This window comes from Triturus cristatus, chromosome 3_1 (assembly GCF_964204655.1).
Source record: "Triturus cristatus chromosome 3_1, aTriCri1.1, whole genome shotgun sequence".
In the NCBI taxonomy this organism is placed as follows: domain Eukaryota; kingdom Metazoa; phylum Chordata; class Amphibia; order Caudata; family Salamandridae; genus Triturus; species Triturus cristatus.
Window position 1 is genome coordinate 546,511,484 of NC_140583.1, and position 24,289 is coordinate 546,535,772.

Below are 24,289 nucleotides of genomic sequence, written 5' to 3' on the forward strand. Positions count from 1 at the left end.
AACAGTAATGTTTTGCATCTCCCACTTTAAAATACTAGGCCCCCTACCTTGTGATATACAAGGTTCACACAGTGGAGATTTAGGTAAAAGATTAAATTGGGGTTCTTTCCTTTCAAAAAGGGTTTTTCTGCCAGGTTTGCCTGCAGATTTAAAAGCTACACAGGTCAGTCTGAAGCCATGTTTTCTTTGTCAGCCAAGTGGACAACAGAACATGTGCTGCAGTCCCCGGGTTCTTTCCATGTCATTCATGTTTTTCCTGCACCATGTACCTTGGCCTTACTGGAAACTTAAAATTGTCAGTTAGGAGCAAGCCAATTTTACCTTGTTAAGGGATAAGAGCACACACACTGGGGACGAATAGTAGTGCCCCAGTGTGCAGAGTTAAAAAAACCAGCAGCATCAGTCCACAAAAAATGGGTAAGTCACTTTCTCACAGATCCTTTTCAAAATATACCTATTTCTTGCATTTAGTCGACTATCCACACACTTTAAAATGTGCATAACAGGATATACTTTGTTCCAATACTTCTGGGTACTTGATATCATACAATGCAATTGTTTAAAAAAAATTAAATTATCATTGGTTCTTTAACGATTAATACAATCTATTTTTATGTAAACTTTACTTTGAATACGAAGAAGCTATTATTCTTTCAAATTTAGTTTCAGATGGACGGCCATATAACTGTCTTTTATGGTATTGTTTTAAACAAATACTGAAACTCAATGAAAAACATACTTAAAATCATTGTCATGATTATAATTTCTAATGGAACAACAATTTAAGTTTGACATTAATGGTTAACTTTAATTTTCTCCCTATTGTTTCCTTAGGATATGACACAGTCTCACAGATAACATAAATATTGGGCACAACTAGGACAGCACTGAATCCGGGCATTAGCTTAAGCCCTATGGTCACCAAGCCCAGCACCAAACAAATTCTAAGGGACGAACTGCTCTTAGCCTTCATCCGCAGGTCTGGTCAAAGCAACTGACCTATGGGCTTAAACCATGAATAATAGCCATAGTAGTTGTACTTATGTTTTGAGGTCTTTATTTTAAGGGACAGTATAAGCCACTCAGGAAACTTCCCAACATCCTCCCACATTGGTCAATGAATGCCCATCTGTCCCCCTCCACCTCTCTTGACCCACTTTTGCCAGCTCAGCGACCTTGGTTCCTGGCATCCTATATTGAAACAGACAGCAGTAGCTGCCCTGCAACTGGCTGTGACAGTGGATGATCAACAAGGGTTCTCAGTGGTGTATTTATACACATTGTAAGATCTAGTGGCAATTAATGTTGCATACCAACTTCAGTAAATGTAATATTTCATCATGCCAGGCAGAGACCTTTCCATAATTATTCTGATAATACATTTGAATTTGATGCTTCAATTCAATTCAATTTAAAGGATATCTTTATCGGTCAATACTTCACAGTTTATCAAATATTTGTACAAAGATTTGAAGAAAACATATTCAGAATCATAAGTAGCCTGTTGGCCAATTAAAACTACTTCCAAAAATCACTTCTGTAGAGCAGGGCTTAATCAGAAAATTAGCTGACCTTTATGTCTACAAACTGATGATACAGTCACTAAGGCTCCGATTACGATGGCAGTCGGCCGTACTGCCGACTGCCATTGTTTCTGGCAGGTGACCGTCCAACAATGAGTCGGTGGTTCCACCTACCCTATAATGGTCTCACAACAGTACAGGCAGGCAAGAAGTGTCTTTTTCTACTGTGGCTTATGCTGTGGCCCAGGAAAAGGGCTGCAGCACACCAACACCTGATGTCTGTAGTCTGGCCGGCCGCATTGTAATGCAGACGGTCAGACCGATGCGTGGCTGACGGGTGGACTGCCACCAATGGCCTGATGGTGGCGGTCCTCCTGGCATCGTAATGAGGGCCTTAGTCTGAAACCAAGAAGCTTCCCAGTTGGAAGGAAGATAGTAGACAGGAGCAGGGTCGGACTGGTCTATGGAACAACCAGACAGTGCCTGATGGGCTGGTCTGACAGATTAGTTAGTGGGCTGTGTTTGTGGGTCTGTTTATGGCCAGGTGGACAATTTTTACTGTTGATTTCTGTAATATTCCCACAAACATTGTGTGCAGCAAACACAAATGCAAGCAGCCTGTTATAACTTACAAAATAACCGTACTTCATGTCTTTATAACTTCAAAACTGGCCTTATTTGCAAATCTGTACAACTTGTTTAGCTTTCTGGTTTGTTAATTAGTGTTACATTTATTTCTGTGCCCAGGCCTATTCTCTGTACCAATCCCACCATGGACAGGAGAGTTGTTTTAATGGCAGACAGCATGGGGACAAATGATTAGAAGCAGTGCTGCACTGCAACCATAAGTATCTGCCCTGGAGTGGGGGATGTGTTTAGCAATACACACCAGTTCAATCAATCAATCATGGGTTTGTTGAGCGCTACTACTCACCCGTAAGGGTCTCAAGGCGCTGGGGAGGAGGAGAAGTGCAGGATCCAGTCCATCAAGGAAGAAGTCTATCAAAGAGCCATGTTTTTAGGTTTCTTGTGAAGATGGGGAGTGATGTCGTCTGTCTGAGGTGGAGTGGTAGGGCATTCCAGGCACTGGCCGTGAGGAAGGAGTAGGAGCGGCCTCCCGATCTGGACTTCCTCATGCGGGGGACCACGGCATAAGAGAGTTGGGCTGATCGTAGGGTCCTTTGCAGTGCGTGGAATTCAAGTCGGCTGTTCAGGTATGCTAGTCTGGTGTTGTGGAGGGGTTTGTGTGCATGGGTGAGAATCTTGAAGGTGATTCTAGCCTTGATGGGGAGCCAGTGGAGTGTGCACAGTTGCTGGGAGATGTGGCAGTGTTTTGGCAGGTTGAGGATTAGTCTTGCGGCAGCGTTCTGTATGCGTTGTAGCTTGCGGTGAGGTTTTTGTTTATTTCGGCATAGAGTACGTTGCCGTAGTCAAGTCTGCTGGTGATGAGGGCATGAGGGAGGGTCTTTCTGTGTTTCAGGAGAATCCATTTGGAGGTCTTGCGTAGGAGGCAGAGGGTGAGGAAGCAGGATGATGCTACGGAGTTGATCTGGCGGTCCATTTTGAGTTCGGAGTTTAGGATGATTCTGAGGTTGTGTGCCTGGTCCGTGGGGGAGGGTGGGCTTCCGAGGTCGGGGGGGCCACCAGGTGTCGTTCCAGGCATCGAGGTGTGGGCCCATGATGAGTACTTCTGTTTTGTCAGTGTTGAGTTGTAGACAGCTGCTTTTCATCCATTTGGTGACAGCTTCCATGCCTTCTTGAAAGTTGTGTTTGGCTGCGTTGGGTTCATTGGATAGGGAGAGGATGAGTTGGGTGTTTTCTGCGTATGAAACAATGTTGATTCCATGGGTTCTGACGATGGGGGCGAGCGGAGCCATGTAGACGTTGAACAGCATGGCCCTGTGGGAGGATCCCTGGGGGACTATGCAGGTGGTTGGTGTAGGGTCAGAGAGGAAAGAAGGGAGTCTGACCCGCTGTGTTTTGCGGGAGAGGAAAGAGTGGATCCAGTCGAGAGCCTTGTCCCGGATTCCTGCATCATGTAGTCTGCGAGTTAGGGTGCGGTGAGAGACTGTGCCGAAGGACGCTGAGAGGTCGAGGAGGATGAGGGCTACTGTCTCTCCTCTGTCCAGGAGGGAAGGGATGTTGTCTGTTGTAGCGAGGAGGGTGGTTTCTGTGCTGTGTGTTTTTTTCTGAAGCCGGATTGGGAGGATTCGAGGATGTTGTGCTCTTCAACGAAGGTGGCGAGTTGGCTGTTGAAGGGTTTCACGATGACTTTCGCTGGGAACGGGAGCAGGAAGATGGGTCTGTAGTTTTTTAGGTTGGTGGGGTCCGCCGAGGGTTTTTTCAGGAGTGGGTTGATCTCACCATGCTTCCATTCGTCAGGGAAGTTCAAAGCACTATTCACCAGAAATGGAAGTATAAATGCCGGAAGGTGGTTTATTAGTAGGTGCAGGTAGGTACCTACACCTAGTGACAACACCACAACACCCCATTCACAATATAGTCTAGTCAAGTCTAAATAAATTAATCCTTGCTCAACCCTTGGTAGCTTGGCTGACAAGAAGTTAAGCTTAACATAGGAAACAGGTGTGTAAAGCAATTAATATCACCAAAACAGTAAATAAGTAAAAGCCACACCACAATAAGAATACAACACCAATTTATAAAAATAGAATATATTTTTATCTTTAAAATGACACCAAAGCAACCAGATTCCAATTTAGGGAAACAACTATATACATAACTTGAAATTAAAAAAATGTACTCCAACTATATACATTTTTAAACTTGAAATTAAAAAAATGTGCTTTCTAGCACCTAAAAGTGAAAGAGGCCAACCGTGGCTATCTGGTCATGCTGGACTCGGACAAGGTGAACATTTCAGGCCAACCGCAATGGAATGTGTGTCAGATACGATGAGCGGTAGGGCCCGGTCAAGTTTTTATCTTCTGACTTAGTCACTTTTTAGGAGCTTTTTCTCTCAACATCGAGCGATTGGGTCATCGAATCCGGGTTTTTATTAAGTGATGCTGACCTGCTGCAGCACGATGCCTCAGTGAGTCCTGAAAATCTTTATCTTCATTGATTGTCGATGGCGAGGAGCTCTAGAGCTTTCAGCTGGGCAAACCTGCACGGTCAAGCAGAGTCGCGGCTCAACCTCACCGCTTGACTATCTTTATCTACGCCAGTCCTCTCATGGAGTATTCTCATAAAAGTTGCCAAAAAGTTTCCAAACTTTCAGATCTTTTTCTGAAATGTTTTCTGAGGGCCATACAGGGTCCACAGCACCAGCTAATGGTTCAGTAGCTCTGGGTTGCCTCTTCAGGTCTGGGAATTAAACACAATGCACCTGGTCAATCCAAGTAAAATCCTGGTGAAGCTGGTCCACTGTATATGTCCATGTTGTGGATGTTGCAAGTAGCTTGCTTCTTCCAAAACTTTCCTACCTCTTGCTGATCAGGGAGTCCACTCCTTTATTTTAAAAGACAGCAAAGTCCTCTTGTTGTGAAGCCTTAAGAGTGCAGAAGGTGCAGGCCTTCTGAGTGTAGATCTCTGTTGTGCAACCTAAGGTTCCAGAGAGGCAGTCCATCTTCTCCAGATATTTGTAGGCAGGATTCTGAGGTGCATTGCACCTCTCAAACATGTATTCCATATTCTGGGCTGTCAGGTTATGTGGTCTGTTATGACCACTTCCTGGGAATTGTTCCGTCCCAAAATGCACATCACCACAAAAATAAAAATGAAGGAAATCTCTCCTTAGGTGAAAGGTCTGGCCAACCCAGACCACAGACGTGGCTAACTTTTCCCAACTCTTCTCTTCCAGCCCCTCTCCTATTCTAGTTAGAGGGTTTCCCATCTGACCCGGGGTCAAGGAAGTGGGGCTAGGCCTGATTACTATGCAATCTGTACTTCTCCCTATAAATACCTATTCTTGTCCCGGCTTGTGCAGGCAGCAGATCTCCTTCCTGTCATTATTGTTTCAGCCCCAGGACTCTTCACACCTAATCAGGGAGCAGCTTGGCTCAGGCTGTCAAAGGCTGGCCAATCAAGAAGATGCTACAGGGCTGTTTAGGTAACTGTAGGAAAACAATTTCTAAAACTACTTTCCAACAATAGTTATAATAAATCTGAACCTTGCATGTTATTGGATTTATTGTAACTATTATTTTTACCATTTGAAATATGTTGCTAGCTCTTTTCTGTCAAAAGTTAGACTTTATTAAAGTTTAATAATCCCTTCCCACGTTAGCCTATGGAGCGTGCAGCACAACAATGGGGAAAGACATTTTTGGCAATTTTTTCATCACCAGGGCATGTAAAACCTATTTTATAATGTTCCTGCTTTTAACTGCAAGGCATACTATCCTTGGGGCATGTAGGGCAGGCCTTAAGGGTGACCTTTATGTAATACAAAGGTAGTTGTGCACTTTGGAAGTACTTTTAATTCCAAAGTCAGATTTGGGCACAGTTTTATTTTTAAACCAGCCTGCAAAGCAAGGCTAGCTTTAAAATGATACCAGACACCACATCAGTGCACACTTAAATGCAATAAGACCATTCGGGTCTCTAAACCTACATGCTCAACCATATACTAAAGACTCACAAATAGGTTGTCTGAACTAAATGTAATTACACCAACTTCTGGCCCTGAGCCTGGTTAGCAGAACAAACACAAGGAGATGATGGACGGAGCGCTGAAACTTTTCAGACACTTACCCCCAGTCACAGATCTGGGTTGAATCCATCATCGTTCTTTAGCTCACTTTGTCAACCCAGTTCAGACACAACTATATGCAAATCAGTCTGGACCCTGTGCCTCATGGGAGCAGTCCAGCCCGAACTGCCATGCCATGTCTTCCCTGGACCGGAAACAAGCATGCTGGGACCGGTTTCGGGCTAACAGCCCTCATCAGCCAGGCTATCTCGAATCCAGTGACAAAGTGAGCAAGGGACTCACGTCTGGGCATACCCTGCCAACCTAGCACGAACAAAACAAACACAAGGAGATGATGGATGGAGCACTGAAACTTTTCAGACACTCACACTCAGTCACAGCTCTGGGTTGAATCCATCATCGTTCTTTAGCTACTTTGCCACCTCAGTTCAGACACAGCTATATGCAAATCAGTCTTGACCCTGTGCCTCATCGGAACAGTCCAGCCCGAACTGCCAAGCCATGTCTTCCATGGACCAGAAACAAACACAGGGTCAAGACTGATTTGCATGTAGCTGTGTCTGAACTGGGGTGGCAAAGTGAGCTAAAGAACGATGATGGATTCAACCCAGATCTGTGACTGGGGGTGAGTGTCCTTGTGTTTGCTTTGTTCGCCCTAATTTGGCAGGGTATACCCAGACATGGGTCCCTTGCTCACTTTGCCACTGGATTCAAACTAGCTAATATATGTCTAGTTATTTGGTATGGAAGTTGCTTTAATAGCTAGTCAGATTCAAGCTGTACATGGATTTATGGACCGAACAAAGTGTTTTGAACTCAACCTTCTTTCCATTTAACGGTCAGTGGTGTGTGATAAGTTCAATTATATAAAACTAATTATGTCACAAGACTATATTGTGAATAGTGCATACATTTTTGATGTGTCAATTGCAATAATTAGCTTGTCTGATATAATCTAAAATGTGTATTCATACAACCATACAGAAACGGAATACATATTTCTATTGAATCACACTATGTTTTTGTATGATAAAGATACAAAAATAAACAAAAATCTATGTTTTAGATATTTAATTGTTTAACATAGCAGTACCCACATATTTGTTGTAAAGGTGCGTGCTAAGACTTAGAACAAACCAACACTGATGTGAAAAGATGCTTTTGCTGAACGGTGCATTGGTTCAGAGCACATTTGAGCACCCCTTTCTATGCACATTTAGGGGCAGATGTACAAGTCCCTTGTGCCACCAGAGAATCACTTTTTGTGACACACCGGTGGCGCATTTCACAGCCACATATTTACAAGGAGAGAAAAAGCCACGCTGCGTGCCTTTTCCTGTCCTTGTAAATATTGCCCCCTTACACACAGCACTCTGGTGAAAGGGGCGTTCCATGGGTGTTGCTGTGGGTGTTCCCACGCAACACCCATGGACCTGACACATTTCCAGATTTAGAAGGACTCGTAATCCTGGAAATGTGTCAGAATGCTACGCCAACCTAGGGATGGCGTAGCGAGGCACAACGAGGAAAAATGTTTTCATTTCTCCTTCATTTTTCCTCTTTCAATGCGTGCTGCATTCTACAGTAGAAACTGAAAGAGGGAAACACCTCTCATAGTTGTTTTTGTGCAGAAAGGTGCCCCTTCCTGCACAAAAATAATCCCCCCATGATGCAGGCACCCTTGCACCATGGTGCAAGGGTGCCTGCTCTGGTGCATGGCAGCTGTTTGTGCACCGGGGCAGGGGAGAGCACAGGAGTGCGATATAATATTGTAAATATGCTTAATTCCTGTGCTTTGCATGTGGCGCTGCCAAAGGGCTTGTGATGCAGCGCTGCAGCACTTTCTTTTAAATCTGCCCCTCAGTATCTTGTGTGCATTTGTTTTACCCAAAATTTCTCAGTTAGAGAATGATTTTCAGACAGCACAGCTCGTAAACAGAAAGAGCAAACCCTGATCACTGCATCAGAGAGAAATGCATGTTTTTGAAATTATGTAAAAATAGATTTCTCCGCGCCCCCTCGCTCATTCCGGAGTTAGTGGGCAGAAGATCAGTGTTATCTCAAAGCTTCAAAACTAAAGAAGACAGGCATTGTCACAATTATGAGATTTGTCATGTGCCTACAATGTTTTGACATTAAATCTTTTTTTCCATTTTGGATGCGTATGATGTGCAATGTTCATATTGTGAAGTTGGAAACGGCTGACATATCTATGTAGTTGTATTTATCATCACACCATTTTCTCACTGTATCTCTCCTCGACGTCCCACATATTAAAATGAATCTTCCCTCGACCAGTAATAGAGCATAAAGCTTTTTACTTAGATCTGTCCTCTTCTTTGTTTATTTAATATTGGGACCCAAAGACTCCAGTAGATGTACTCTCATTAGTGGATGTGGAAGGGTACAACAACAATGACCCAAGAAGGAGCATGACGCAACTATAACATATGCATTATTCCAAGGAGAACAGGGATATAAAAGAATGTAGGTTTAACCTCATTTTTCAATTGTAATAAAAAGCTGGTAGGATCATGTGACTCCAATCAGCGGACTGAGCATGATGGAGAAACATGGGTTCACATCATGTGACACAACTAGTTGGCAGCATTTGAGTCTGACTGGGCCAGAGAAGAAAAACCTGTTTAGGCAGTGATATCACGTGCATTATTGGACATCAGCCAGTCAGTCGATAACCAGCTGTCAACTCTCTGCGGGGTAGGAGATTCTAATGTATAGAAGGATGCTATATTTACTATAAACTTGGTTGGTGATGACATACATCCTTGGGGCACACAGGTTGGCTGGCTGTAATAGGATGTAGTCCTGCTTTATGTGCAGTTATAAACAAAAACTAGTTGACAGTTCCACAAATTCTTAAACCGTCTTGGTAATTACTAGATGCATGTTATAGGATTTGGCCGTAAATGCTAAAAATAACTTGCATTTGAGTTTATTCATGAACTACGATGCCTGAAGACTGTTATTGGTTAATGCAAACACAAGGAGAAGATGGGCGAACCACTGAAACTTTTCAGACACTGATCCCCAGTGACAGATCTGGGTTGAATCCAGCATCGTTCTTTAGCTCACTTAGGGGCATATCAGCAACAACCGGCAATAATTATCGCTAAGCGCACTTAGCGCTAGGATAATTATCGCAGGCTAACGTGGATTTTTATCGCTGAGATAGCGTGCTATTAGCAACGCTTATCTCAAAAGCGATAAAAATCCTAGTGCTAACTGCCAAAAGTGAGATTATCGCTGGAAACCCAGCGATAATCTCACGAAGTTTGGCGTTAGCTTGATGATAGGGCTTCACATACTTAGCCATGATATCCACCTTTCATAGGATATCATGGCTAAGTCAGTCCTGAAGCAGGCGTAAGGAAAGTAGCGATAACAGGGGTTATCGCTGCTTTTCTTGCCGCTATGCTTCATAGCGTGGGGCTTGATGATAGGAGAAATGTTGCTTAGCGACATTTCTCCAGTCATGTCAGGTCAGGAACGTCCACTTTGCATCTCATTAGAGATACAAAGCTGGGCGTTAAGAATCCGGGCGCTAATGCAAGGTTTCACGCGATAGCGTGACCTTGCTAATTAGGCGATAAAATTATCGCCGCTTTTCGCCCGAAAACAGACGCAAAAGTAGCGATAATTTTATATCGCCTTTTTGCTGATATGCCCCATAGTCACCATAGTTCACAGCCAGGCATCTGCAAATCAGTCTTGGCCCTGTGCCTCATGGGAACAGTCCAGCCGGGACTGCCAGGTCTTCTCTGCGAGGGACTATTATTGGTTAATGGCATGTTTACATATTTCACAGACAAGTCTGTATTAACTTAACATTCTTGTTTTCTTTCTCTTTGCAATTAAATTATGAGCAACTTGTTTAAGGTAGCTTACCGAACAGACAATTAGGTAAGGAAGAGCCGCACCCGAACACTTAAGCATGTGTGCCTAAAGGAGCAGTCCAGACGGGAAAGTCTCTAAAAGTGTGTGCTCATTAGTCTTTGGTGTAAGATTTCGCAATTGACCTTTACCGGAACAGTTCAGCACTTAAATATGTCACACAAGACGGAAGCGGAAGGACGTGGGTTAAGACTCAGAGCGCATGATTAATACCATAACAGAAGAGAAGTTAATGTCTGAAATGTGTGCATTCTGGAATTATTTTTCCCGGGTTGTTAAAATGTTATCCGGTGCACCAGAGTTCAGAAAAAACCTGTCGAGAGGATAGAAATAGCCCACATTGTTTGTGATCGTACCCGCAAATACCGAGTCACAAGTGAAGGCAAAGAAACTGCCACATGCTAACATATTGGAAGGCGTCTTTCAAGTTCCGGTGCAGGAATTCTGTTCTTAATATGGAGTCACGTGACGGGAGGCAGAGAAGCTGCAGTCTAAGCAAAGGATGTGAGCAGGTGGTTTATCTGTGGGTTCTTTGAAATCCTATGAAAGGAAACCATTTCTCACTTTAAAAGCAAAGCAAGATGGAAGCCTCGTTTGATAGCAGAAGGATTAGCGGGTCTGGCTGTCATCTCTTTTCTGTCGCTTGTTCGTTTTAGTATGTGGGAGGTCGAGGAAAGATGAGGTGAGAAAATGCTATGGTGATGAAGGAAAAAACTGTGCAGATATGTCAGCCGTTTCCAACTGCACCACATGACATTTCTAAAATGGAAAGAAAGGGCAGTGTCATGTCAAGACTCTAGTGGGCACATGACATGACAAATCTAACAATTGTGACAAATTCTGTGCCCTTTGTTTTGCTAAATTAAGATTATATTCCTCCACTGCCCACTAACTCCAGAATGAGGGGAGGGGGGAAATCTCTATATATGTCATTCAAATACCATATATTTCCAGCTGATGTCTATCAGTTAGCAGGGTTTGCAAGCTGAGCTGTCTGAGAATCATGTTCTAACTGGGAGAAATAATGGGCTCAATGAATTCACTTAGGATGCGCATGAAGCGGTGCCCACCTGTGCTGTGAGCCAGTGAACTGCTCATCATAGGGGTCCAAAAGCATCTTTTTCCATTAGTGTTTAACTGTTCAAAGCTTGAATAGGCATGATTTGCAGTGATCTCGAGCGATAATCAATTTCCTACTTAATGATAATGCTGAGCATATCATATTCTGCCTCCATCAAGGGTTTCTCGTTTTAAAAAGCAGGACCGTAGATACAGATTTTGTCTTTAAACAAATCGTTAGGGCAACGTCAATTCACTCTTACAACAAGGTAACACGGCATTCCTTGAAAAAATCACATGTTATGAGGCTATTTCCCAAAACAGTACACTGCAATAGCCCATGATTAGCAAGAGAAATAACATATATATGAGGTGCAAAGTTATTTAAGTACTTGGATAATTTAAAGTAGGAGGAAATGGAAAGCGCTATCACAAAAGGAAATCCCGCTTATAGTAAACGCCTGAAGCCCATTTCAGTGCCTAAAACCGGGTCTTATTAATGCTCCAAGTGCCTGACTGTTGTCAGTCTCCTCTCATCAATACTGTGGAACGCGCCACGATATTTGATTTGGAGCAGAAGATCCTGGCACACACCAGCGGCTGATCCTATGCTTGGTTCAAGGGTAGTTTAAGGATACGGTACCAGGATATCACACGCTGCATATCGTCTGGACAAACTCTTGTGTATTTAATATAATTTACAAAAATATTGCTCCAGTGGAGTAAATAGTAGAAAAGTGGAAAATCTATAACTGATGGAACAATATTTTTGTAAATGATATTTGGACACAATGAGGTTTTGGTTATCAATATTCTCACATAGTTTAAGGCGTTTCAGGAATATGGGAGCCCTTCATAAAGTGCAGGAGAGAAGAAGTTTATAATTGCACCAGGCGGGTGAACATGAGACTGTTTTGTAGGTTGCACTACTCAGATGCTGGAGTTTGTAGTGGAAGAAAGCTTTGTATGCCGCCAGGTACCCTATATTGAACCTTGACCTGCCCAATAAAAATGTTGGCACCGCGAATTCCTAAAGAAAATAATTTCTGTTTGAAACCAAAACCTTAATGTATAGTTATTCAAAGCAACACATATATAATGCATATGTTTATACGTATGGGGTTTAATCACTAGCCATGCTTTGGAGAGAAAGGAAGGATGTAGATTCTGTATGCAAACATCACTCCTCTGGAGCATCCAGCACTGTGCACCCGCACACTTAGTTTAATTGATATTACATTGTCATTGTGGCATCCGGGAGGCGACACCACGTTGTGAATAGTAGCCCCGGTCTCTTTAAATGAATGACCATGTTTTATTGTTTATGGTGCCAAGCTCAGGTGAAAAGATCTGTATGTTGATTTTTTTGCTGTAAGCAAGCTGAAGACATTTGTAATTCTGTAGGTTCGACCAGAGCACGGTGACCTTCAGGTTCACGACAGGCGTCAGGTCAGGCCTCTTGGGGGCAGTAAAGGACATGAATGTGACCAATAGACTCTGATAGCCTGCTTGTGGCACCACTGGGCGGAAGCTGTGATGTGAGGCTTGTCCCTGTATGTGCGAAGTGAGATGCTTGAAATAACAAGTGACTAAAGTATATACAGCGGGGCTCTTCAAAGGTGCGAGGTAGCGCAGCAGTGCCGACGCCTGCCCGACCCTCTGTTCCTTCTTGCTCTGATAGAATAGTTTGGGTCTGCTTGTTTGTAGTTCTCTCAGCATGGTGGAAAATGGAGCATTGTTATGGGCTGTCAACAATATTTTGATAATGTTTTTATATGTGTGAGGCTGAGGCATGCGCTTGATGTTGAGAAGGGCCTGCATGTCAGAATCAAGAGGGATTCATTGCAGGGGTTCCCACACGCTGTGCGATTTTGCCCATACCCTCATCAAGCATAGAATGTGGCGGAACGCTCTGTATCAGTGAGAACATGACCACTTGTTTTGCTGGGTTCTTCCTGATTTTCACCTATTTCTGCCACTTAATAGTGCCTGGGATATAAATACCCCATCACTTGGCTTTCCTGATATCATCAAATCTTCCTGTTTGTAATTAGGAGGGTTATAGAACGACTTTGTTATTGCGTAATAAATGCATTCGGGTATATTCCACAAATGCATATGTGCCATAATATGGCTTATGAGTTCTTTGCCTATCGAACATACCTGTTCGCAGCAGTTCAACCCCAAGGACCTTGTATTTGGATATTGCTAGAATCTATACAGGCAAATCAATGAACTTCATATGCATATTTTGTAAGAATTTAGATGTATATATAAAAAAACCTATTTAATCTCCTCAAAGTGCATACATAAAGAAGACCATTATGAATTGTATATATTCTGTGGCCGACATTGTCGAGCAATTCTGCTTACCTATTTTGCACAGCAATACTGCGCACAATGATAAACATTATTTAAGCACAGTTTAGAATGAGGAAAAACTATGCAGGGAAAATACTCACTGCTGACATCTGTTTGTGACAAAGTGAAGGTTCATTTGTTATCCTGAACTCAAATGAACAATGATATGTCCTGTTATTCGTGTGTCGCACATGGAAAGTACAAAACCAGCCTTTGCATGTATATATAAAAACAAATTATCATTGCAAAGAAGTGAATATCAGGATTACATATCAAGAGAGAATTGCCACACTAAGATCAACCACCTTCTTTTGTGTCGTTTAAAACAAGAATATTTTGTAATTGCAGCTGGGCAGGATGCTGGCTCAGTGTGTGTTAAAGGCACTGCTGAGAATTTGCTGTTTGGTTTTAGCTGTAAAACTCATTTGAGATGCAGAGCAATCAAATTAGCAACCAAACTGCAACATTGCCCACTTCTATCTTTCCCAAATTGCAGTGAAATGCATTTATAGTATATCAATCTTTATAGCCATACAGTACAGTTTAGAAAACAGGAAAACTTGCCACAAAAAGAACATTCTTACTCAACCTTCTGAAGGTTTGTGGTGGGATTCTAGTTTAAGGTAACATTAACCACAAATGTACAGTTTTGAACTTCATCTCACAGTGTAGTGGTGTGAGTTAATGTCTGTTTCTCTCTTAGGTGGGTGGCCACACCATGCTGCCTATCCGCTGGATGCCGCCTGAGAGCATAATGTACAGGAAATTCACCACAGAGAGCGACGTATGGAGTTTTGGGGTCATCCTCTGGGAGATCTTCACATACGGGAAGCAGCCCTGGTTTCAGCTGTCGAACACAGAGGTACAGTATTGCTAAAGAGAACGAAGATATGGTGCTCAGAGGCATCCACAATATGGGAACAAATGTTTCACTGAATGAGATTCCGTCTGACCCCCAAAAAATGTCCTTCAGTCCTATGGGTAGAGTTTAAAAATTAGTAAAGTGAACAAGGAAGTCCTTTTTTGACCGTGAAATCATCTTCCTGTCACAAGTTTGTGTCGCTTCACGTGCTCCTCTGTTCCGAGGGAAGGAAAGACAGGACGCTTTGCCCGTGGTTCATACTACCACACTACCAGGGTCCTCGCTCTCATTTCACGTGTGCATTATAATACAAGCATTTGCAATGCAATAGGTCTCGCATTTACGCAAGTTTGAGCTATTGACATTGCAAATAACAATGCCTTTTATTTTTGTTTTTGTTTTTAAAACATACATAAAAGGCATTGTCATTTACAATGCCAATAGTTTAAACTCGCGTAAATGCGAGACCTCTTGCATTGCAAATGCTCGTTCTAGACAGACAAGCGAGAGCTTAGGAGCGTGACGAGGCTGAAAGTAGATCACCTGAATACCGTGACGAGTCCCAAGCAGGGAAGAACGTGGCCATGATTGAGAAAATATATTTGATGCATTGTTCCTAATCACGTTCACAGACATGGAAAGCAGTGCACTTCAGTGCTAGGCTGGTGTGTTTGGGCTGCTTCGGGACTCCTTTTGACTTTTCCAATGTTTTCCAGTGTTTTTATTATTTATTGTACAATGCATATGTTTACAAAAATTAAAATTAAAAAACACAATACTGTACACTTGCCAAGGCCAGACCTCTTGGCTTTGCCACTTCTTGTTGTCCTTCCAGCACAGCCGCTACGCTGTTGCTTGCCATTTAAACGTTTTGAAGTACCTAATTACATTTCATATTTTTCAGTTTATTATATTTTATATCTTTTAAGCAAAGGGAAATTAAGGGATTTTTCCAGTCAAAACATTTTTAGTTCATTAGAATTTAGGTTCCAAAGTTGGTAATGTTGCTCCCAGGCCACCTCCTCTTCAAACATAAAATGACTTAAAACATCTCACTAAATGGTGTAAAACACACCGGAGCCCCTGTTTCTCGGCCGTGACTGCAAACAGCGGTGTGCGCCTGTTTGTTTTTAACAAATGTAAGCTTCATTTAGAGTAAACCATTGCCCGAGCGCTTGCTTGAAACCAAGGTATCGACAAGCAGCGTTCTTCAGAGGAAGCATGCTTAGCCCTCTAGGGCTATGAATGAAACCAACCCCCTCCGGCCCGGCATACAAAGAAACCTGTGCAAAGTTCAAAATCTACTTTTGTCATCTTGTCTTCTGCTGCTTCTACCGTCTGAATCAGCTTTGTTAATGGAACACAGCAGTTCTATAGCCCGGGGGAGTGGAGCTCGTTGAAAAAGTAAACAAACATGCCCTTTCGCTGTGCACGTGACAGGGAGGGAGGGAAAGTGAAAGCGCGCCATGCGCACGTTGTGCTGAAACGAGCCGTACGCATGCACATCTCCTGTCCATACGCGCGCGCATTTCCTGTCCCCCTTCCGACGAAAAATCGACGACAATAGATCTCGCCAAGCGAGCAGCGCATGCACTGCATCACTAGGCAAGACCTAAAAAAGCAATGCAGCTAATGCTGTAATGTCCTTTGCCCTGTTTAATTGTTTTCTACTATTGCGCACTGTAACTTGGATAAGAATCCAAGAAAGGCTCTAGAAAGGGTTTTGCCCCGATCACACCAAAGTTTCTGGCATGCATGTCTGAGGTCTTGTCAGTCACTGCTCTGGATGATTGAGGTACCTTATCGCTTGCAATGATGCACAAAGTTATAATCTCTGAGCATTCTTGATGGTGAAAGCTGAAGGTAGACGGAACAGCTTTCCGCCTTAAAACCTCCTTCGCAGCACAATCTTATTAGGAAGGATTGCTTCAGATATAGTTCAGTTCACCACAGCATTCACAGCAACACCCATGGAACGCCCCTTTCACGCAAAGTGCTGCGTGTAAAGGGGCCATATTAACAAGGACAGGAGAAGCCACCCAAGGTGGCTTTTCCTGTCCTTGTAAATATGGAGCAGTAACATGCGCCACAAGTACGTCACAAAAAGTGACATACTGGTAGCGTAGGGGGTTTGTAAATCTGCCCCATAGAATTAAAGAAGTACCGTAGAGTGAACATGCAGCTAATGAACACGTGATTGTAGTTTACTAAAACACTGCTAAAACTTGCATGCTATCTACCATCGGGCAAAGCTCAGAAAAAACAAGCCAGCATCCTCTAAGTATCACTGTCTCAAGATACGAGTGTTGATGTGTTTGAGAACGTTTTATGGTCACTGAATCCACTCAGTAGAATCTTATCCCACAGAACGTTTCAGTTCACATTCAGCAGATCAGAGTCATTCATGGAGTAGTGAATATTACTTTATTTTGGTTAGAAAACTTAAAAGCACGTTTACGTATCATATACAAATATATAATACATATTCGTACAATACAGAGCAATTAAAACATCTCTCAGTATCATTTCTGTAATGCCATGTTCTACGTCTATTAAAAAAGACCAACATCAGAGGTAAATTGCAAACAGCCTTTTGAAACACACCTAGTCACCATCAGTGCGCCTCCCAGGTCCCCACTAAGAACTCAAGGCCATTTATATAGACCTTCGGGCACGCCTCTCCAAATCAGAAAAGTCTCAATGGTTTATCACCCATCCATAATTCATCACAATAAATGAATCAATATAGCCTTAGTGCACAACCTAGCGGGCTCTACCGGCCATTAGAGGCTCACTCCAGCTTTACCAGTGGAGGGGGGCTTTAATGGCCAGTAGAGCCCATTAGGAGGGCTCTATGGCTATTAGAATATTCTTCCCCTAGAGGGCAGAATGTTCTAATTACTAAAAACAAAGGCCTCTTGGAACCCGTGGGGGTTTAAATCCCTTCAGGCTCCGAGAGGACTTTGTTCACAGCAGCAGTTGTGAACAAAAACAGCATTAGCATGTTGCTCTTCAGGCTTCTACCGGCCATAGAAGCCCGGAGCACTCTATTGTATTCAATGGAGGGCTCCACATTCCAATGTTCTAATCAGTTATAGACGTTTTTACCAGAAGGGTGTAGAAGAGAACTAAATTATCATCAAAGTGCGATGGTTTGTTAAAAGGTCAGTTCTGTGGTGAATTTGATATAGTTACAATGAGATTATACACCAATATAATTTTTGCAGTAAACATTAAAAGGTGCAGTGGGCTTTTTAATTGCATGCCCTTTTTCTTCCACTCTAGATTAATTGACTAAAAACATTTGCCAATGGAGAATTTAAGAAGGGAACAAAAGTACCTTCAAACTACAAGCTTATAAAACTGTCAATTTTGTAATTATTTAGTGCAGTCAACATAGAATTGTATACATTTTGACTTTATCTACTAGTGCAGTATACCTTAAAAATGCAGGCTTTCTTTCCCCACACAAGCCCAACTGCAAGTAAATATCTGCTTAAGCTGTAGACTATTTATGGAGTAAAATTAGAAACCCCAAACAAAATAGAAGGGCATCTGAGAGAAACTACTGATCAGACATGATTGTTTTCGTGAACTCTCTTTCACATATTTTTTATACCCCGTTGTTATTATCACCCAGCCAACACCTTGTCGAGGGCGGACCTTGGGACTCTCGCCAGCACATTTAAGCACCTTCAGCTGCCCGCAGCGCGGGTGCCTTAGAAGCAGCTTTCCTGCCCACATCCTTGCTGCACTTTACTCCTGACCGCTGGGATTAGACTATGTCCCCCAGTGAGCACCTGTCCAGGGTGGACCATGGGATACTCGCCAGGGCATGTAAGTGCCTTCAGCTGCCTGCAGCGCAGGTGTCAGAGCTGTTTTCCTGCCCACATCCTTGACACACTTTACTCCTGACCGCTGGGGTGGGACTGCATCCTCCAGCCAACACCTGATCCTGGGCAAACATTGGGACTCTTGCCAGTGCATTTAAATGACTACAGCTGCCTTCAGCATGGGTGACTCAGAAGCAGTTTTCCTGCCTGAATCCTTGCTGCACTTTACTCTTGACCGCTGGGGTGAGACTACATTCCCAGTCAACACCTGGTCCAGGGCGGACCTTGGGACGATCACCAGCAAATTTAGGCACCTTCAGCTGCCTGCAGTGTGGGACATGCCTGGGCATGCACCCGGGTAAAGACCAGGTCAAAACAGACCCGTCTTAGTCAGTTGTAGACGGAAAGAGGCCTGGCTGAGCCACCTCTCTTGATTCCATCCTTCTAAGGTGCAAGACCGTTTCAGATCTTTTATCCACTCCCTAGAAAAGCAATTCCTAGCTGGGCAACTGCTAGGCTACCATAGAGAATGGGAAAAATCTTTTAGCGGGGGTGGCTTCATCTTTTATCCCGCCAAAAAGGTTTTCTTCCATCACCTGTATGCTAGAGAGGGCAATCGGTGTAGTAACTACAGAATCACTCACTCACAAAGTATAATATCTTTAAACCCAGGATATCCTTCTTTGGCTCCCGAAGATCTTTCACATAAACCCAGTTCCTCTCTAAAACTATCCTTGCAGTCCCATCAAAGAGACCTTCCTAAAGAAGATAGTAACTCATCATCTCTTGTCCCCACCTCATAATCCAGGAGGGTAATTAGTAAGAAACAACCAAAGAAGAGAACCAAGGTCTCTGTTTCACCCCCCGGTACCCAAACAGCTCTCCTAAGAGATAATGCTTCACAGCGTAGTGATTCTCCCCTTAGCTGAGTGAGGCTTCCCTGGGGCTGACTACTAACCTCAGGTCCAAGATAATAGAGGCCTGTGTAAGCTACTTTAAAGATGCTTCAAAAATGACACTAGCTCCATTAATAGCCAAACAAGATAACCTGGACTAAAAATTACTAGCCTTGAAGTCACCATCACCCCCAGTGAGAAGTAACAGTCCCCCATCTGGTGCAACAGATGCAGGTACATCCCAAACACCCTCCAGTTTAATTGGCTACTCACCCGCATAAAATTACAGCAGGCAAAGACCAACTGGATAACTTAGAGAGACGAACTGGATAACTTAGAGTTGCATCTCTAAAACAAATTGGGGCCACAGCGGGCTGACGGTAGACCAAACCAGCCCAGGTCACACACTAATATTGGGAAAGTCACAAAAAAGTATCCCAGCATCACCTGAGTGCACTCCTTACTTAGTCCAAAAAATCGCTTCTGGCATAACTGAAAGCTACCTTGCCCTGAAAAACAAGACTCTGCACTGGATAGAAGTGAACTCAAGATGGCCTCATGATATAGCCTAAGATATCATTTTGGTAAGAAGAACTCTATGGGATAGCATCCACTCAAAAGACTCTGAAGGGACTGCTTTCTGGTGAATTTCAAACTCCCATGTTAGTAGTTTTGCTCCTAAGGCACCTAAACAACCTACCTTTGGCATCAGGAAAAATAAAGGGCCTCCCCTTGGGTTACTTCTACAGACCTCTGTCACTCTCCACATCCTCTAATAGAGTTCACATATTGCCATGGCAGAACCACTGATATCCACGGTCCATCAATCTTTAATGTACCAACTAATAATCCTTTTGAGCCACTATCTTCCTTGGATGCTCAAGACTGTTGCACATGGCCGATGAGGGATTCATATCAAAATCTGTGGCCAAAGGAGGTGAGGTACTCAAATCTGCTACACTGGATTCAAATGTAGACATCACAAAGGTGGATTATTGTTATCTTTGTTTGTTCCAAGAGATATGGGCTATGGAACGTTTGTACAAGCTAGACTATAGTACATATTATAATAATGCTCTACTGTCTGTTTGTGGCAGGCCGTCGAGGGGGCGGGGGGGCTTCTGATTTGAGTAAGAATAGACCTATATTCTCATATTGTGACTCTAGATCTTTACTCATCAGACATTCTGGGTTTCAAAATTTGCTCACCAGAAGGGTTATGTATGTACTTGTATAATATGTATTGTAGGCCTAGAAGCAGGAGTGCAGCATCATCTACACTGCTTGCTCTCCAACACTCATTCGCTTAATTGATCCCAAAGATCAGATGCTCACAGGGGGAGATTTTAATATAAACTTTTAACCCATATATGACTATGATATGATCCTTGAGGAGGAGGACGAGTGTAAGGGTATACCCTCCCTCAACTCCAAAAACCTTGACCTGAGCTCAGTGGCAGCCATACAGGTTCTACGCTTCACATCATCTAATGGCCTGAGAGCATGTAATAGCAGATCCATATCCGATAGGCAGTAGCAGGAAGCTCTCCCATTTAGAAAAGGCCTGCTATTATCTAAACTGAATTACACGTTGATCAAAGCCTCAGTGTGGGATATGTTGGAGGATTTCAAGATATAGCACAGGGTGGAGAGTGACCATTATTCCCTTCATGCTAAAATTTTGAACTGTTGGTCTAGCGTCTCCTCCACTTTAGTGCCTTCAACTTTTATCCCAGTAATGGGGAATAAATGTAGGTCCATTAAATGGCCATCAGTCTTATGGAACCAAGAGACCCTAACTGAGACATAGAATGCTTTTGCCAATGCCTTATTAGAAGCACCCATTTCCGCCAATTCTACAGTCCCTATAACAGATATACATATTGAGTTGGCAGAATGCCTGAAGTTGATTTTTACCAAACCCTTAACAACCAAATCCTTGGTCAAGACCCATAGTGAAGAAAGTAGACTATGGAATTCCGAAGGACTGTTTCATAGCCAAAAAAGCCCTAGTTGATGCACCCAAAAGCAAAAACATGCAAGAGGTTTGTACACTACGGGTGCATAAAAATGATAATAAAATCCACACGGCATACATGGGAGTATGACTGCTGGGGTGACTTACTAATGGCTGCAAAAAGAGTGATAACAGGCTATTTTGGAAAATGTTTGCCCATGGGAGTAGGTCATCAATTCCACAGAGTGATTTCTACCTGAATTCAGGGGTCTGGATAGATCCTTTCACCCAAATATATGAACTGGTCCACTTAAAGTTAGCAGTGCCTCCCTGTTCCCTTTTGAACAACATCCCCTCTAATCTTCACTATTCACTTGAGGATAGTAGGGTAGCAATTGCCTCTATCAATCTGGAAAAGGTCCATGGGCCAAATCCCTGGAGACTTACTGTGTCATGACATATCTGTATGGATCACTTACATTAACTCTCTGACCAATGCCATTACCTCAGGGTCCCTATCCCTGACACATGGAAGGGGGCAGAAAATATTTACATCTATAAAAAGAGGGAACTGGGGAATCTTGCTAATTACAGGCCAATTAGCCTTCTGTATACTCTCCAGAAAGTTTATGCAATACAGCTGCTTAATAAATTAAACAACTGTATTGAGGAAACAGAAATTATGACCCCTTATCAAGTAGTGTTTAGCCCCAAAGTCAGCACCATTAACCAAGTTTTAAGACTGCTGCTCATTGTCTGAAAATACAGCAGACTTAAAGAAGGTCACATTTACATTGAATTTGCAGATCTGAAAGCAGCCTTCGAACTGGTCTCCAGAAGGCTGCTTTGGGAATCTCTAAAAGAGCTAGGGGTGCCAGAAGCTGTCCTTGTCCACCTCATAAGCCTCCATCATAACAACTACACCCAAGTCCAATGGGTTTCCCAGTGGCAATTAACTGACACAATCCCAATGTGCAGAGGGATGAGGCAGGGGTGCGCATTGGCCCCTACCCTGCTGTCCTACTATGTCAATGATGTAGTTAAGATCCTTTCGCAGGGGAACATAGATGCACCAAAATTGGATGGGCCACCAAAGGCATGGAGATTAATATCTCAAAAATGAAATTCGTGGCAATTAAACCCCACAAATCATTTAAACAAACTCTGTACATGGGTAATGAAATCCTGGAGCGCATTTTTAGAATTGAGTATTTGCGTATAATGCTCGATAGTAGGTAATCACGGTCTTCCCGCATACAGAAGTGAAGGATCGTGACCCAATATCAAGACTCAGTGATCTACAAGAAATTCCATGGAACATTCTCCAGAGCCCTACTCCCAGCCTAGAATTATACAAATTAAAGTCCTAATTTGCTGCTGTTTCGAAATGGGGATCTCTAATTGGCAGAGGTATGCACCTTTGTCCAAGTAGGGACCCTTCCTTCTAGTTAGGGTAAGGGAGTTACATATTTTAGAAAACCCCTGCTCACCCCTTTGGTAGCTTGGCATGAGCAGACTGGCTTTTCCGAAAGGCAACGTGTTAGGTATTTGTCCTCAAAACACAGTGAAAACAACACAAATGGACAACACACCAGTTTTGAAAAATAAAGTATCTTTATCTAAATCAAACAAGACCAAAACGCCAAAAATCTAACATACATGTATCAAATTATGACTTTCGAACAGTTATTTAAAAAACTGAACTTGTAGGAAAAAGATAGCGCCAACTGGGGCAATTACGATGTTGTGGCGGACATAAATCCAAAGTACGGGACCAACCGAGAGGTGTGCTGCGTCGAGCAGGGAGTCATATGGAGGTGAGGTGTCGATGCCAAGGTCAAGACAGGTTTCCTGGTTGCCATGGGGGAGGTGAGGCGTCAAGTCTGTGAGGAGGCAAGGTTTCGAATCCATGGACAGGGGAAGCTAGGCAGCATCGGCTGTGAGCCGTCGGTTCCAGTGAGGCAATGTAATGCGAAGTCGAAGAGTACATGAAGTCACCCTTGTCAGTTATCAGCTCCGTGATAACGGATGCAGGCTCTGGCGGTGACGGCATTGGTGCGATCGCTGGCATCGGGAAGGCCAATAACTAGAGGCGTCAAAAGGCATCAGAGCTGAGGTGAAGGCGGGTGGTGCATTGTGCACTTAACGAGCGGTGCCGCCGGCCTTGGTGCAGATCACAGCATCACTGGCGACGCTGCTGACAGCATCAGAGTTGTTTTTCATTCCTTGCAGCACCAACCACACAATTCTCATGGGCCAGAAATTGGAATTGACGCCAGTTTAAATATAAGATTGCAGAGAGGACTCCAGGTGCTGTTCAGTGTGTTGCAGCTGAAGTCTTTGTGTTCCAGAGACTTCCGAACAGGAGGCCAGCATACACAAGCCCTTGGAGATTCTTCTTCAAGCAGTTTCAAGCAGAGTCTTTGTCCTCTCTTTGCCAGAAGCAACAACTGCAGGAAAGTCCAGCAAAGCGCACACAGCAAAGAGACAGTACTCCTCCTTGCAGCTCTTCTCCTTGGCAGAGGTTCCGCTTGAGTCCAGAAGTGACCTAATTCTCTGGGGTTTAAGGTCCAAAACTTATACCCCATTTTCTCTTTGTTCTCTTTGTGACAAGAGTCCCTGAGCCCAGTCCAAACCAGTTATGCCCTCTCTGGCCCAGCTTCACTACAGAAGGTGGAGACAGCACTGTACAGAGGAAACACTGCAAGTGAAACTCTTCCCACCACTCTAAATGCAGCCAAGGTCGATTCATTTCAGCTATGAGTCACCCAGGAAAGGCAGGACACACCTCAACCCCCTCCCATTGTGGCTGTCTACAGTGAATGCATACCCCTAGCTCCTGTCACTCCAAAACCAGACAGTCAATACGCAAACCAGCAGAGGCACACAGAATGGCAAAACAAGAACATTCCTACTTTCTAAAAGTGGCATTTTCAAACACACAATTTAAAAACCATCTCCCTAAAAAGATGTGCTCTTAAATTATGGGTTCAAAGAGTCTAAACTCAATTCCTCTATCTTGTTTCAAAGGCAAGTTATACTTGTAAGATGTTAAAAAGAAACTCCCATATTAGCCTATGGGACAGATAGCCTTTTAATAGTGAAAAACGAAATTGGCAGAATTTCACCATCAGGACATGTAAAACACACTAGCACATGTCCTCCCTTTTACATACACTGCACCCTGTCAATGGGGGTACCTTGGGCCTAC

At 43.4% G+C, this 24,289-nt stretch overlaps 1 protein-coding gene across 4 annotated transcripts in view; it reads left to right on the plus strand.

Annotated features, from left to right (window-relative positions):
• The window catches only part of NTRK3 (neurotrophic receptor tyrosine kinase 3), a 1,591,631-nt gene that overhangs the window by 1,557,980 nt on the left and 9,362 nt on the right, over positions 1-24,289 (plus strand). For all 4 annotated transcript variants that reach the window (XM_085644469.1, XM_085644471.1, XM_085644470.1 and 1 more), the window contains one exon: positions 14,234-14,392. In XM_085644469.1, the coding sequence (XP_085500595.1) occupies positions 14,234-14,392 (159 nt within the window). The remainder of the gene's footprint in view (positions 1-14,233; positions 14,393-24,289) is intronic.